The sequence below is a fragment of the Myotis brandtii genome, unplaced genomic scaffold, assembly GCF_000412655.1.
Source record: "Myotis brandtii unplaced genomic scaffold, ASM41265v1 scaffold311, whole genome shotgun sequence".
Taxonomy (NCBI): Eukaryota; Metazoa; Chordata; class Mammalia; order Chiroptera; family Vespertilionidae; genus Myotis; species Myotis brandtii.
The window spans coordinates 2813150-2826276 of NW_005361913.1; the positions used below are offsets into that span (position 1 = coordinate 2813150).

At 36.6% G+C, this 13127-nt stretch overlaps 1 protein-coding gene across 1 annotated transcript; it reads left to right on the forward strand.

The window, feature by feature from the left end:
* The first annotated feature begins 3622 nt into the window (after nucleotides 1-3622).
* On the forward strand, nucleotides 3623-12247 carry PRL (prolactin). The gene is made up of 6 exons (XM_005869979.1): nucleotides 3623-3650; nucleotides 5754-5938; nucleotides 7772-7879; nucleotides 9932-10025; nucleotides 10170-10255; nucleotides 12056-12247. Exons 1-6 carry the CDS (start codon nucleotides 3623-3625, stop codon nucleotides 12245-12247), a joined length of 693 nt encoding a protein of 230 aa, XP_005870041.1.
* The last annotated feature ends 880 nt before the right edge of the window (nucleotides 12248-13127 follow it).

Consider the following 13127-nt stretch of genomic DNA (forward strand, 5'->3'; position numbering starts at 1 on the left):
TTCTAAATTAAGGGCAGGGTTTGAGAAAGGAAAGATCTGCAGTAGAGCACATACAAAATTAAGGTGAAAAGTGAATGACATAGTTAGCCAAAAAAATAGAACAACTTTGACTTCTTGCATAGAAGATGCCTTTTACATTATTTAGATATTGCAATGTCCCAGTAATGGGAATGTGGGGCTGTGACGCAGCAAGGAAGCAGACAGGAAATTTCACAGAGAAAACATATCTCTGTGGAGGTAAATAAATCAATTGCCCTCCACTGAATAAACACAACTCAAGTTTTCTTAGATTACTCTTTTTCTAGCTATCTACGAAAGTAGCAACACCTTTACCTTTTAAGATTAAGTTGTCAGTTCTTATGACAAATTTCTGTACTCCTAAGTTTGTAGGAGAGGGGGTGGGGAGATGTAGGGCAGCATTAATTTCTCTACCAGAGGGTGCTGCTCTCTTCATAATTCAGACTTTCATTGTCCAGGGGGAAAAGTGAATACTAGTCTGAGTGTATGGAATCCTGACCCAGCTTCAGATTGTTAGAAACTGTAAATCATCACACCTGATACGTATGATTCAAAATCTGATGCTGCTTAAGCTAAGGCAATTAGGAAAATAGTGGGGTTTTTTTCTTTATTGATTAAGGTATTACATATGTGTTCTTATTCCCCCATTGCTCCCCACTCCCTGCTCATGCCCTCACCGCCCTAGTGTCTGTGTCCATTGGTTATGCTTATGTGCATGCATACAAGTCCTTTGGTTGATCTCTTCCCCTTAGCCCCACCCTCCCCTGCCTTCCCTCTGAGGTTTGACAGTCTGATCAATGCTTCTCTGTCTCTGGATCTGTTTTTGTTCATCAGTTTATGCTGTTCAGTATAATCCACAAATGAGTGAGATTATGTGATATTTATCTTTCTCCAATTGACTTATTTCACTTAGCATAATGCTCTCCAGGTCCATCATGCTGTTGTAAATGGTAGGAGTCCCTTCCTTTTTACAGCAGCATAGTATTCCATTGTGTAGATGTACCACTGTTTTTTAATCTACTCATCTGCTGATGGGCACTTAGACTGATTCCAAATTTTAGCTTGGTGTTTTTGGTTTCTTGGGATATATTCCTAGAAGTGGGATCACAGGGTCAAATGGGAGTTCCATGTTTTGTTTTTTGAGGAAACTCCATACTGTCTTCCATAGTGGCTGCACCAGTCTGCATTCCCACCAGCAGTGCACGAGTGTTCCTTTTTCTCCACATCCTCTCCAGCACTTGTCGTTTGTTGATTTGTTGATGATAGCCATTCTGACAGGTGTGAGATGGTACCTCATTGTTGTTTTGATTTGCATCTCTCGGATGATTAGTGACTTTGAGCATGTTTTCATATGTCTCTTGGCCTTCCTTATGTCCTCTTTCGAAAAGTATCTATTTAGGTCCGTTGCCCATTTTTTTATTGGGTTGTTTATCTTCTGTTTGTTAAGTTGTATGAGTTTCCTGTAAATGTTGGAGATTAAACCCTAATCAGTGATAACATTGGCAAATAGTTCTCCCACGCAGTGGGCTTTCTTGTTGTTTTGTTGATGGTTTCTTTTGCTGTGCAGAAGCTTTTCATTTTGATGTAGTCCCATTTGTTTATTTTCTCTTTAGTTTTCATTGGCCTAGGTCGGAGCTGTATCGGTGAAAATATTGCTTCGACATATGTCTGAGATTTTTCTACCTGTGGATTCCTCTAAGATTTTTATGGTTTTCAGTCTTATATTTAAGTCCTTTATCCATTTTGAGTTTATTCTTGTGTATGGTGCAAGTTGGTGGTCTAGTTTCATTTTTTTTTTTTGCATATATCTGTTAAATTTTCCCAACCCATACCATACCGTGTTCATGGATTGGTAGAATCAACATCATTAAAATGTCCATACTACCCAACGCAATCTATAGATTCAATCAATTCCCCATTAAAATACCAATGGCATATTTCAGAGACCTAGATCGAACTCTCCAAAAATTCATCTGGAATAAGAAAAGACCCCAAATAGCTGCTGCGATCCTGAGAAAGAAGAACAAAGTAGGAGGGATCTCAATACCAGATATCAAGCTGTATTACAAAGCCACTGTTCTCAAAACTGCCTGGTACTGGCACAAGAACAGACATATAGACCAATGGAATATAATAGAGAACCCAGAAATCGACCAAACCACTATGTTCAATTAATATGGAAGATAGTTTTTAAGTGATGTTAGTCTTGATTAAGATTTCTAAGCCCCCATAAGAGCACTTAGTCTGACAATTGCTGAAGTACAAATAAGGCAGTAGCAACTATAGTAAAAGCAAACGCTATAGAAAGGGATTATTTTTTTTAATTACCTCATCTGTCAATTTACCGTAAGAGACATATGGTAAAATTAAAACTAAAGGTCACAGGCTGTTTTAGATACATGGACTTAATTTAGAGAAAGTCGTCAACAACTTAGTTTATATTCATTATAATCATTTCATTTAGGAAATCTCCAAAAGGCAAATGGAACTTTTGAGCCCATGAAAGATTAATTTTTGTCACTTTAGCCCTGGAGTGGCTTGAGGTCAGAGAAATAAAATGATCATATGTTAATAGCGGTTTATCAACCCCTGTCCTTGAAGAACATGACAATGTTTACCTAAAATTTTGTTTTACTATGTCATATATAGGATGTGTGTATGCAAGTGTGTGCTTGTGTTGGCCCTTGAAAACCACTATGCCACTTTCCCAAAATAAATTTCTTAAGGCCAGGAATGATTTCCTGATCATCTTCAATATGGGTACACAGCAATGTTTGTTAAATAATTCATTTCCCAGCCTTTTTACAACCCTTCTGATTCTCCTTGAAGCAATAATCTTTCTGACATCTACCTTGACTAATTACTTCTTCTGTATTCTTGACATGCAATCTCTCCAAGCCTCAGTTTTTTAATCTGTAAACTGGAGATGATAATATAAGTTTACATATATGGTGAAATGAAAAGGTATAAGCAAATAAAATGCACATTTAAAAACAAAGTACCAGACATATATATCATTAAGACAAAGAATAAAATGTAAAAACAAGAAAAAAGAGGAGTATAATAAGAATATAACAAGGAACAGAAACTTTGATTTTCTCAATCTTTATTTACTGGTATTTAGTGTGTCAGTTTTGAAATCTTGACCACCTAGCAAATTTGAATGAAAAAAGGAATACCCTTTGGTAATACATGAGACACCTAAGTGAAATATAATGCTACATTCAAGAAACTGAAGAGAAATAAAGGTAATATTCAAAGTAAATGACTTCTAGAGTTTTAAAGGTCCTCTAACCCAAACTAGTTTCCAGATCTTACTTCATTATTTTTCTCATTTCCTTTTGGTCTAATTAATCAAAATCCCTCTTGAAATTTCTGGCCAGTATTTCTTCCTACATATGAATAAGAAATAAAATACCATTTGATGTTTGAAATTATGGGGGTAATCTCGTTGACGACAATAGATGACTGGTAAAGGGAAGGAAATACTTATTAAAAACATTCATAAAGATGTCAAAGGTTTATAAAGCCAATATCTGGGAAAGAGAAAGCTGTGGAACTACCAGGTCTCTGGCGAAGGGTGTTTCCCAAAATTATCACCACCATGGACAACAAAGGGTTGTCACTGACAGGTATGTACAGCAACTCACTGAGTTGTTGGCTTTATCAACACTTCTTTGAGGGCATAAATCAGATATTTTAGCTAATATTCTCTTAGCAATAGGTTTCAGGTTTACAGAGTTTAGAAAAGTAATCTAATCACTGCTCTGTAAAGCAATTGTATAAGGGCACAATAGACTAGAACAGTGGTTCTCAAATGGATGAATCCTTCTTCTAGGGACACATCTTAATGTCTGGATATGTTTTTGGTTGTCTTAACTGGCGGGTGGAGTGTTACTGGTACCTAGTGGGTAGAGGTCAGAGATGCTGCTAAACAGACTACAGTGTACAAGAGAGCCTCTAGAACCTGCAGACTGGGTCCTTTCTAAATGACAGAAACTCAGTTCTCACAGTTCTAGAGGTTGGAGTACAAGGAATTATCCTGCTCAAAATGCCAATAGTGCCAAGGTCGAGAAACCCAGGACTGGAATAAGACCAAAGTATCTTTAGGTCTAATTTATCACAAATCCAGAAGGCAGAGATTAACATTTTCTGGTTCCCAGGTCTCTTACATGATTTTCTCAAGATGAGTCAACCTGTTGAAGTTTGAACTCTGAAGCCATAATGTAGACAATATCTGTAGATAAAATATCCAGCTACATTTCATGACTACAATGTACAGAAAATAAACATTTTGGAAACACATTTTTTTAAAAAAATTAAAAGTCTGTTATATTAATCACCTCACAACATGAATATTTTTATTGTGCAGCTAAAAGTTATTTAGTTAACATATTTTTAGATATTTTTAAGTATTTTGGTTTAGATATTTTTTTACACAGAAATCTTTAGCACTTGCCTAGTTTTATCTCATACATATCCACTTACATTTATTGAATATTTCTTAAAATTTTAATTTTCTGATCAACACATTTTAATACCAGATATTCTTTTGGAGTCTTTGCTATTAAAAGGAGAGTTAAATATATTGTTTCTTACCTTTTGAAAGTGTAAACTATTGATATGTTATAGGTCCACATCTATCCATCTACTGAGAGGACAAATTGATGACTAAATCATCTCGGATAATTGTCAAATATTTTAAAGTAGATGTTTTATAGACGAAGCAGGAAAATAATGGGTAAAATAAACTTTCTAGGGCCACTGTTATCATGCAATCAAAGGTCAAGCATTGTTCTTTACATGTAATGGCAATGGCCTCTGGAAGCACTGAGTCATCATGGCTACTGATTGTGTGTGATGGGTGGGACATGAGGAAGTGTCAAGATGACAGTATGGGCATCCTCCACCTGCTCATAATGGGATTTAGGGAGAATCCCTTAAACTCGCTAAGCCTCTGGTTCATCAGTATAATTGGATGATAATAACGAAGGCCGAGACTATCTCACTGGGCTATTGTGAAACAATTTTTTTAAAATGTTAAAAATTTTGGCAAAGTGGCAAGCAGATGCCTGGGATTTTTAAAGTGAGTTAGCAGATCTAGTCTACAGCATCATTTTTGATGTTAGAATTCTCTTCATATTCAACAGTAGCAATCAGTCAGGCATATGCTTATTCTTATCAGTCAAGAAGGTGAAACAAACAGATCAACTGCCATTTCAGTGTCTAAAATGCAAGTATTAGTCAATATAGTATTAAACAAAATTTACAGAGGATCCTTTCCCCCTCCCCACTTGGGAGTCTGAACTGTTCTTCAATAAATCTCAACCTTTGCTATACCAAAAAATAAAATAAAAAATTTACAAACTCTAAGAGAGCCAGGCTGCTGAAAAGCTGCAGAAACTCCCAAGGCACTAAACTATCTTATGAGAATGACCTAAACACTCTGGCTCAGAATTAATTTAAGCTCCAAATGCTTACAAATTATAGAGGCACTTCTGGAAGCAGTGCAAACACGCAGGGACTAACCTACTTTTCTGACTATATATCTGTGCAAATATAATTATATATGTACATTTACACAGTGGAAAGTGTTGATTCTTCCCCGCCCCAGCTATTAAAGTACCAAATCATGCTGAGGGCAATGTGGAGAGATAAGGCTGTCCTCCACAAGATGACTTTCAATAACCTCAGCTGAACAGATCATCTGAGAACGGCTCCTGTTTCTATTTTAGGAGGGCCATACTGGCTGGTGCTGGTGCTGGTGTCAAGCCTGCTCCTGTGCAAGAATGTGGCCTCCGTGCCCACCTGTCCCAGGGGGGCTGTCAACTGCGAAGTGCCCCTCGGAGAACTGTTTGACCGTGCAGTCGTCCTATCTGACTACCTCCATAAGCTCTCCTCTGAAATGTTCCGTGAGTTTGTAAGTATCATGCATCTTGGTTCTTCCCAGACGGAACCTTCATGTGAATGATTGAGCTATATCATACTTTAAACAAGAAAGCCACACAAGCCAAATTTCAAATAATGCACCTTAAGGGTCAAAGAAGGCATCGGTAAATGAAATGTGGAATAAGAAGAAAGGGACAGTTTCAGGAAATCCCAAAGATTTTTAAAAAGTGTATTTGTTTAATTTCCTTTAATTCATTTTGTTTTTAAGAATTTCCAAAAATATTTAAGCATCCATACTAGTCATCTGAGGCTGCCATACAAAATACATACATCTTAAATAACGGAAATGTATTTTCTCATATTTGTGGATGCTGTGACATCAAGGTGCCTGAACGGTCCGATTCTAGTAAGAGCTTTCCTCTTCTCAGCTTGCCTTCTCACTGTCTACTCACATGAAGGCTCTGGGAGATGAAGAGAGGGACAGAGAGAGCAAGAGAATGAGAATGAGAGTGAGAGCTAGAGAACTGTCTGGTGTCTCTTCTTATAAGGACAGTAATCATAGTGGATCAGGGCTCCACTTTCATGACCTTAATTATCTCCATAAAGACCTTACTTCCTAATACAGTACATCAGGGATTGGGGCTTCAACATGTGAATTTGGGAGGGCAGGGGAGACAAACACTTGACATAAAACACTTTTAGGTAGGGCTGAGGAGAAGAAAGCATGTTGATTTCTTGTCCTTGCATGTAGGGTATATTTCTCCCAAGGCATTCTTCACTGCAGATATATAATAAATGAGAATTGCACTGCAATGAATTGCGTGTGTTGGACAAAGTTAAACTAAACTGAATGCATGTTAGGAAAATAAAACAAGTAATAATAGTTAGCTGTTCTGAAACTCAAAAATGCTATGAGTTAGTGTTCTAAGATTTCCAGGTTTAGAACTACAATAGGAAGATTAGTTTAGAACTGAAAACAATTATTTTCTTTCTGATTAAGGTACTTTGGAAGTCGTATGTTAACTCTTTTAGGTCAATCAAAGATCAGACAATGGATTAGAACTTCAATAAATCAGAGTCTCCATGAAGAATGTGGTTTAATGTTTATAATAAATGTATATTAATATAGTTATTTTTCACACTAATTGTTATTTTATAGATTTTTGACTGGCCATTTTTTGTCTTCCAAATATTTCTAGTAATCTCTTTAAATTTCCACAATGTTTGCTAATGATTGGTTTTTCTCTGTCAATGTGTTAGCATAGACTTTTCTGTTCTTATTCTCAGTCCATTGCTTAATATTTTTTTGTTTTTCTGATTTATCACTTCATCATGATCAGCAAATTGTATTCTGCAGCTATGATGAAGATTGTATATAGTTGTATAGATTTAGAGATTAGTCAAAGAAAAGTTTCAATTTTATAATACCCATTAAAGGAGTGTATCCATTTGGTCCTACATAATCAAGAGTTTAAAATGACTAAATATAGGCTCATATGCACAATCACATTTGGTTCAAGTATTAAAGAAAGATGATACTTAATAAATATTTAATATTTCACATTCTTTATATTTCTAGTATTTGCTTTCCATATAGTGATGCATAAAAAGAATAAAATTAGGGAAACAGCAAAAAAAGGAAGAACTTGGAATTTAGAAAAGTTAGTTGAAATAGAACTGTTTATAGATATAATGGAAAGAAAGGGTAGGAAAAAGGGCAACTTTCTTATTTCTTTAGTTTTATTTTTTGTGGCTATAATTTTTTAAGAATTATACAACTATCAAAGGTGTTAATATTTTAGAACTGGGTTTAATTGATTTAATGCTCAAACAACCCTCACTGAATTTGCTCTATCACTCTCAGAATAAACAGTATGCCCAGGAAAGGCGGTTCATTACCAGGGCCATCAATGGCTGCCACACTTCTTCAATCCCTACCCCCGAAGACAAGGAGCAAGCCCAAAATATGCCTGTAAGTATTTTATCCAGGATTCTCACCAAAACAACAGAGGCAGTACACTGGTATTTCCATGCTGCAGATTATTAGAGGCATTAGAATGGGCAATGGTAACTGCACTTGCCGGGCAAGGAGGAAGAAGAGTAAGCAATCAAAGAAAAATAACAGAATATAGTTGGTAAATTATCAGTAAAATCAAATGCTGACTAAATATTGTAGCAGCAAAATAAATAACAGCCCAGCCAGTGTTGCTCAGACCCATGCATCAAGAGATGGCTAGTTCAATTCCTGGTCAGGGCACATGCCTGGGTTGAGGGCTTGATCCCTGGTGAGGGGCATGCAGAAGGCAGCCAATTGATGTTCTCTCTCATCGATTTTTCTATCTCTCTCTCCCTTTACCTTCCTCTCTTTCTAAAAGAACAATAAAAATATGTTTAAAAATAAATAAATAAATGTAACAGATCTATAAATGGGCCATGCAGACATGATGGTAACCAATGCTTAGACCCAGGACTGCATATATTATACGATGTGAAAGCGTTAGCAGAATTGGACTGCCATGTGTAAAATATAAGGTTTGAAAAAAAATATGGATATGTAAGAAACACAAATCAGTTTTATTTATGACACGGGCTCTTATAAGGACAGCATTTCACATTTCTGACCACTACACCATCTGAGCCATCTCTTCTGGACTTTCAAGGCTCTCCTTCTGATCCTCCTACTTCTCTGACACCTACTTCTTTCTTCCTTTCTTCATTCTTCACTCACTCCTCTGCCAACTCTTACTTCTCAATAATAAGTCTCACCTGAAAGCAGATCCTGTAAAATATTGTTTTGCTTCTCATGATTATGGCCTCTGTTCTGATGACAGCAATGTCTGCATATCAAGCCCCAGTCATTTATCCCAGCTCGAATTTATTATTATCATCTCCCTTCTGATTTTCTGCCATAACCACAGTTAACATGATTTAAAAGAAACATCTTCACATAGATAGCCCCATAAATTCAATGTGTTCTTTCCTTACAACTTTGTTAATGGTACCGGCATTCTTTCTGTCTGCTAAGCCTATTAATAAATAATTATAATGATGATAATGATAATAATAATAAAATAAAGGAAGAAAGTGAAAATGGGGAGGAGGAAGAAGAGGGGTTAAATTTATTGATAGCTACTACATTAGCGGACACCTTACGAAGCACTTTATGTGCATTACTATATTTAATCCTCATAAAAAATCCTCTAACACAAGATGCTGTTATTACACTTATTGAGGTAAGGAAATCATGACTTGGAGAGCTGATGGAATTTACACCAGTTACATGGGTAGTAAACAGTGAGTCTGGGCTTCATCCAATTCAAAACTCTTTTTATTGTTATGCTAACAATACGTCCATTGTGGGTTCCTTTAATGCTGTTATTAATGATAGATAGCATTGTTCCATTTTATTCACCGGGATATGTCAGTAAATACAGTGCTCCGAGAGCAGCGTGGGGGCAGGAGTTGGTGTGGACTAAGGAGCGCATGTTTCTGTATATCGTATCTTCTTCATTGTCTCTTCGTTCCAATTTTATAAAATAAAACTACAAGTCACACAACAATGTATTAATGAATAATTTGATTCATTGATAAGAATGTATCTTTAAATGAAATGATTTGGGCTCTTTGTCATTGACAATGGCGGACTCTACGTTTCCTGAGTCAGGAAAGGTGCTTCTGGAATTCCAGCAAAATTGGCTTTTCCCCACGGAAAAGCAAAGCAGTCAAATAGGAAAGAATTCTCTGTGTGGGGAAAATGGTAGAATTTCAGAAGAAAAACAAAAGTCTTCATGTCATAAATTAGAACTATCATTAAAAGAAACAGTTACTTAAGCCAGATTTTTAAATATTTATCTAAGTATAAACCAATAGCTTAAATTTTATATTTTTACAACTTGTTCCTTCCTACAAACTACACACATGTAGGAATAACAAAGATATAGTTAAGCAGCCTCTCCGAGCAAAAATCACATGTCACCCATTGTACTATGCTTATTTTAATGCGATTATTTTAATGGTTGCTTAGCACGAAGACCTTCTGAACCTGATCCTCAGAGTGCTGCGCTCCTGGAATGAGCCTCTGTATCATCTAGTCACGGAAGTGCGTGCTATGCGAGAAGCCTCTGATACACAAAAAGCCCTTGGGACCCAAGAAACCTTTGCTATGCAAGAAGCCCTTAGTACGCAAGAAGCCCTTACTACGCAAGAAGCCCTTACTACGCAAGAAGCCCTTAGTATGCAAGAAGCCCTTAGGACACAAGGAACCCCGAATGACATTCTATCAAGAGCCATAGAGATTGAGGACCGTAACAAACAGCTTCTAGAGGGCATGGAGAAGATAATCAACCAGGTAAGCAGCCTCCTGACACTCCTTTGTTTTTCTCATTAAAGAAAGAAGTGAGCCCTGTGAAGAATACATTTTGAAATACCTCACTCTGTAAGAACAATGTTTAGGCATTTTATATTCTACACTGCTATTAAATAAAGCAATAGTAATTTGTAGTAATAGGGTCTACTGTAAGTGGATCTTAGCGTTCCACTGTCATATCTGACAGGTGCAGACTTCCCTACACTGCACACCAATCCATCCACGCCTTGGCGCTTCTTGGGGACAGGCAGTGAAATAATTTCAATGGAAAGAAACTGGAGAATAGAATCTGCAAGAGAAATGTTTTCCTCAAAGTATTCTAGGACACCTATTATTGACATTCTGCTCATATTCTTCCTCTTTTCTCCCCACATCAAAACATGAGAGGACGGAGAAAAGAGAAAATAAAAATCAGGTTGGATGGTGTTTATCTCCCTCTCCCCGCTCCCCCCCCCCCCCCCCCCCCCCGATAGACATTGTTTGGGAAGGAAGGAGATAGAAAAGATGAGACCATGGCATTGATGCTGCTCAACAACCACTATAATTTCAGTGGGCTACAAAAGAAAGAGGTTTATCTTTTGTAAAATGTTCTTTATTTTCTAATTTATAGAGTTGCATCATTCTAAATCTTAGTTGAGTAGGGCTTCAAAATGAAATTGACACATTGCATTTGATCTCCCCAAATAATTTGTCATATTTAGATTGAGGTTATATTTGCAATACAAATCTCCATTTAGATGGGATCATTTCAATACAAGTGAGGTAATATCTAAACAGTTTTCTGAAGTTCTCAGAAATAATTTATCATCATCTAAAGAAAAATATATGATCATAAAAATAACAGGAGAAATTTTATGTTTTTATTGTATACAAAGTACTTGTTAGCATGTGTCATTTGGTCATTTTCATAGGAGAAGAATATATCAAATACAAAGTACATTTTACCCTTGGGACATAAGTAGTAAACACATAGATTTTCAAGTGATTTTCTTCATCACTGTGGGCCTACTTTCTGAGGTCGCTAATTTGTTCTATAATACTTCAATTTTAGTTCTTTTTAAAAAAAACACGCAACACATATTTATTTATTCTTGTTCATATCATTATCCCCGGCATAGTATATTTTGTCATTAGGGGTCAAACACACACACAAAAAAACACACACACACAAAATAAACAAAAAAACACCAAACAAACAAAAAACACCAAAAAAACAGCAAGCCAACACACACACACACACACACACACACACACACACACACACACATGCACACACGCTAGTCTTAGCCTTAAAACATCAAGTACAATCCTCATCATATCCTTCTCTGGTACATATTCTATATGGAGAATATAATCTGTTCAAAGCAGGTAAAAGATCAATGTGACCTGTCACATTGTGACCTGCCAGAAGAAATAAAGTCCACAGTGCACATTAGAGACAAAGTCAGAAAATGAAGAAGTTCCTCAAGTGAGAGAACGGAGACCAGCTCCGCATTGTCCCTTTGTCACATTCATGTCTACATTCAAATAGCAACTTTCTGGTTCTCCATCTAGCATAGGCACACTTCATCTACAATCACATACATATGAGAAAGCTTACACTTGAGTTCTGCTTCTAGTTTTTACACTATAAATAGACTTCTGATACACTGGCTCAGTAACCCATGCCTCTGTCTGGAGAGTTTTACATTCCTATCTCTTCCATAAATCTTAATTCAACAATTAGAAAGAGCAAAGATAAGCAAATAATACTAATAATGTCACTATCTTTTTCGTTATTAGGTTCAACATGGAGTCAGAAGAAATGAGGCCCCCTCTCCCTGGTTGGGACTTCAATTTCTACAAAAGGCCGATGAAGACACTCGCCTTTTTGCTTTGTATGGGCTGATCCATTGCCTACGCAGGGATTCTCATAAGATTGACAACTATCTCAAGGTCCTGAAGTGCCGAATTATCTACGATAGCAACTGCTAAGCTCACATCCATTCCATCTATTTCTGGAATGGTTCTTAATGATCCACCCCATAGCAAGCTTCTTTTAGTTTTATGGCTTTTTGATGCATGCTTGGTGTAATGGGTTTTATCTTACAAAATAAAAACCGACTTCTTAGAAATGTCAAAATCTACAAGAGCAATTTGTCAAAGTTTCTTATCTTCACTTAATAGAAAATCAAAAGAAAATTAATCACTATCATTGAGAAGTTCCTATTAAAATTTGTCACAAATAGCAGAAGCTAGCATTACAAATAAGACAATTAACAGCTTACTTTAGAATCACAGTAAATCATTGTGAGTCGAGTTATTAGAATCAAAGAATTTGATAATTATTAATCATGCTGGTCATGCTAACAAGAAGATTGAAATTCTCAGGATTCTTTCTAAAAGGCAGCCATATCCTATCAACTAACTTTCACAGTATTATGACAGACAATTTAAATACTATGAAATTGTAATGCACCCAAGTAGCATGAGGTTTACTAAACAGTCTCAAATTATCAGGATGCTGTCTTAGTCTGTTCAGGCTAACACCACAGACTGGGTCACTTATAAATGACAGAAATTTAGCTCTCACAGTTCTGGAGGTTGGAGTACAAGGTCGGGGTGCCACCATGGTGGGGTGAGGACCCTCATCTGGCTCCCAGACTCCCCATTGTATCCTCACATGGCATAAAAGGCTAGCGAGCTTTGTGGGTCTCTTATATAAGAGCACTGATTCCATTCACAGGGGCCAAAGCTCATAACTTAAATCCCAAAAGCCCCACTCACTAGCACCATAACCTTTGGGGATTAGGGCAACAACATATGAATTCTGGGGTAACATAAACATTCAAACCATGGCAGATACAAAGATGAA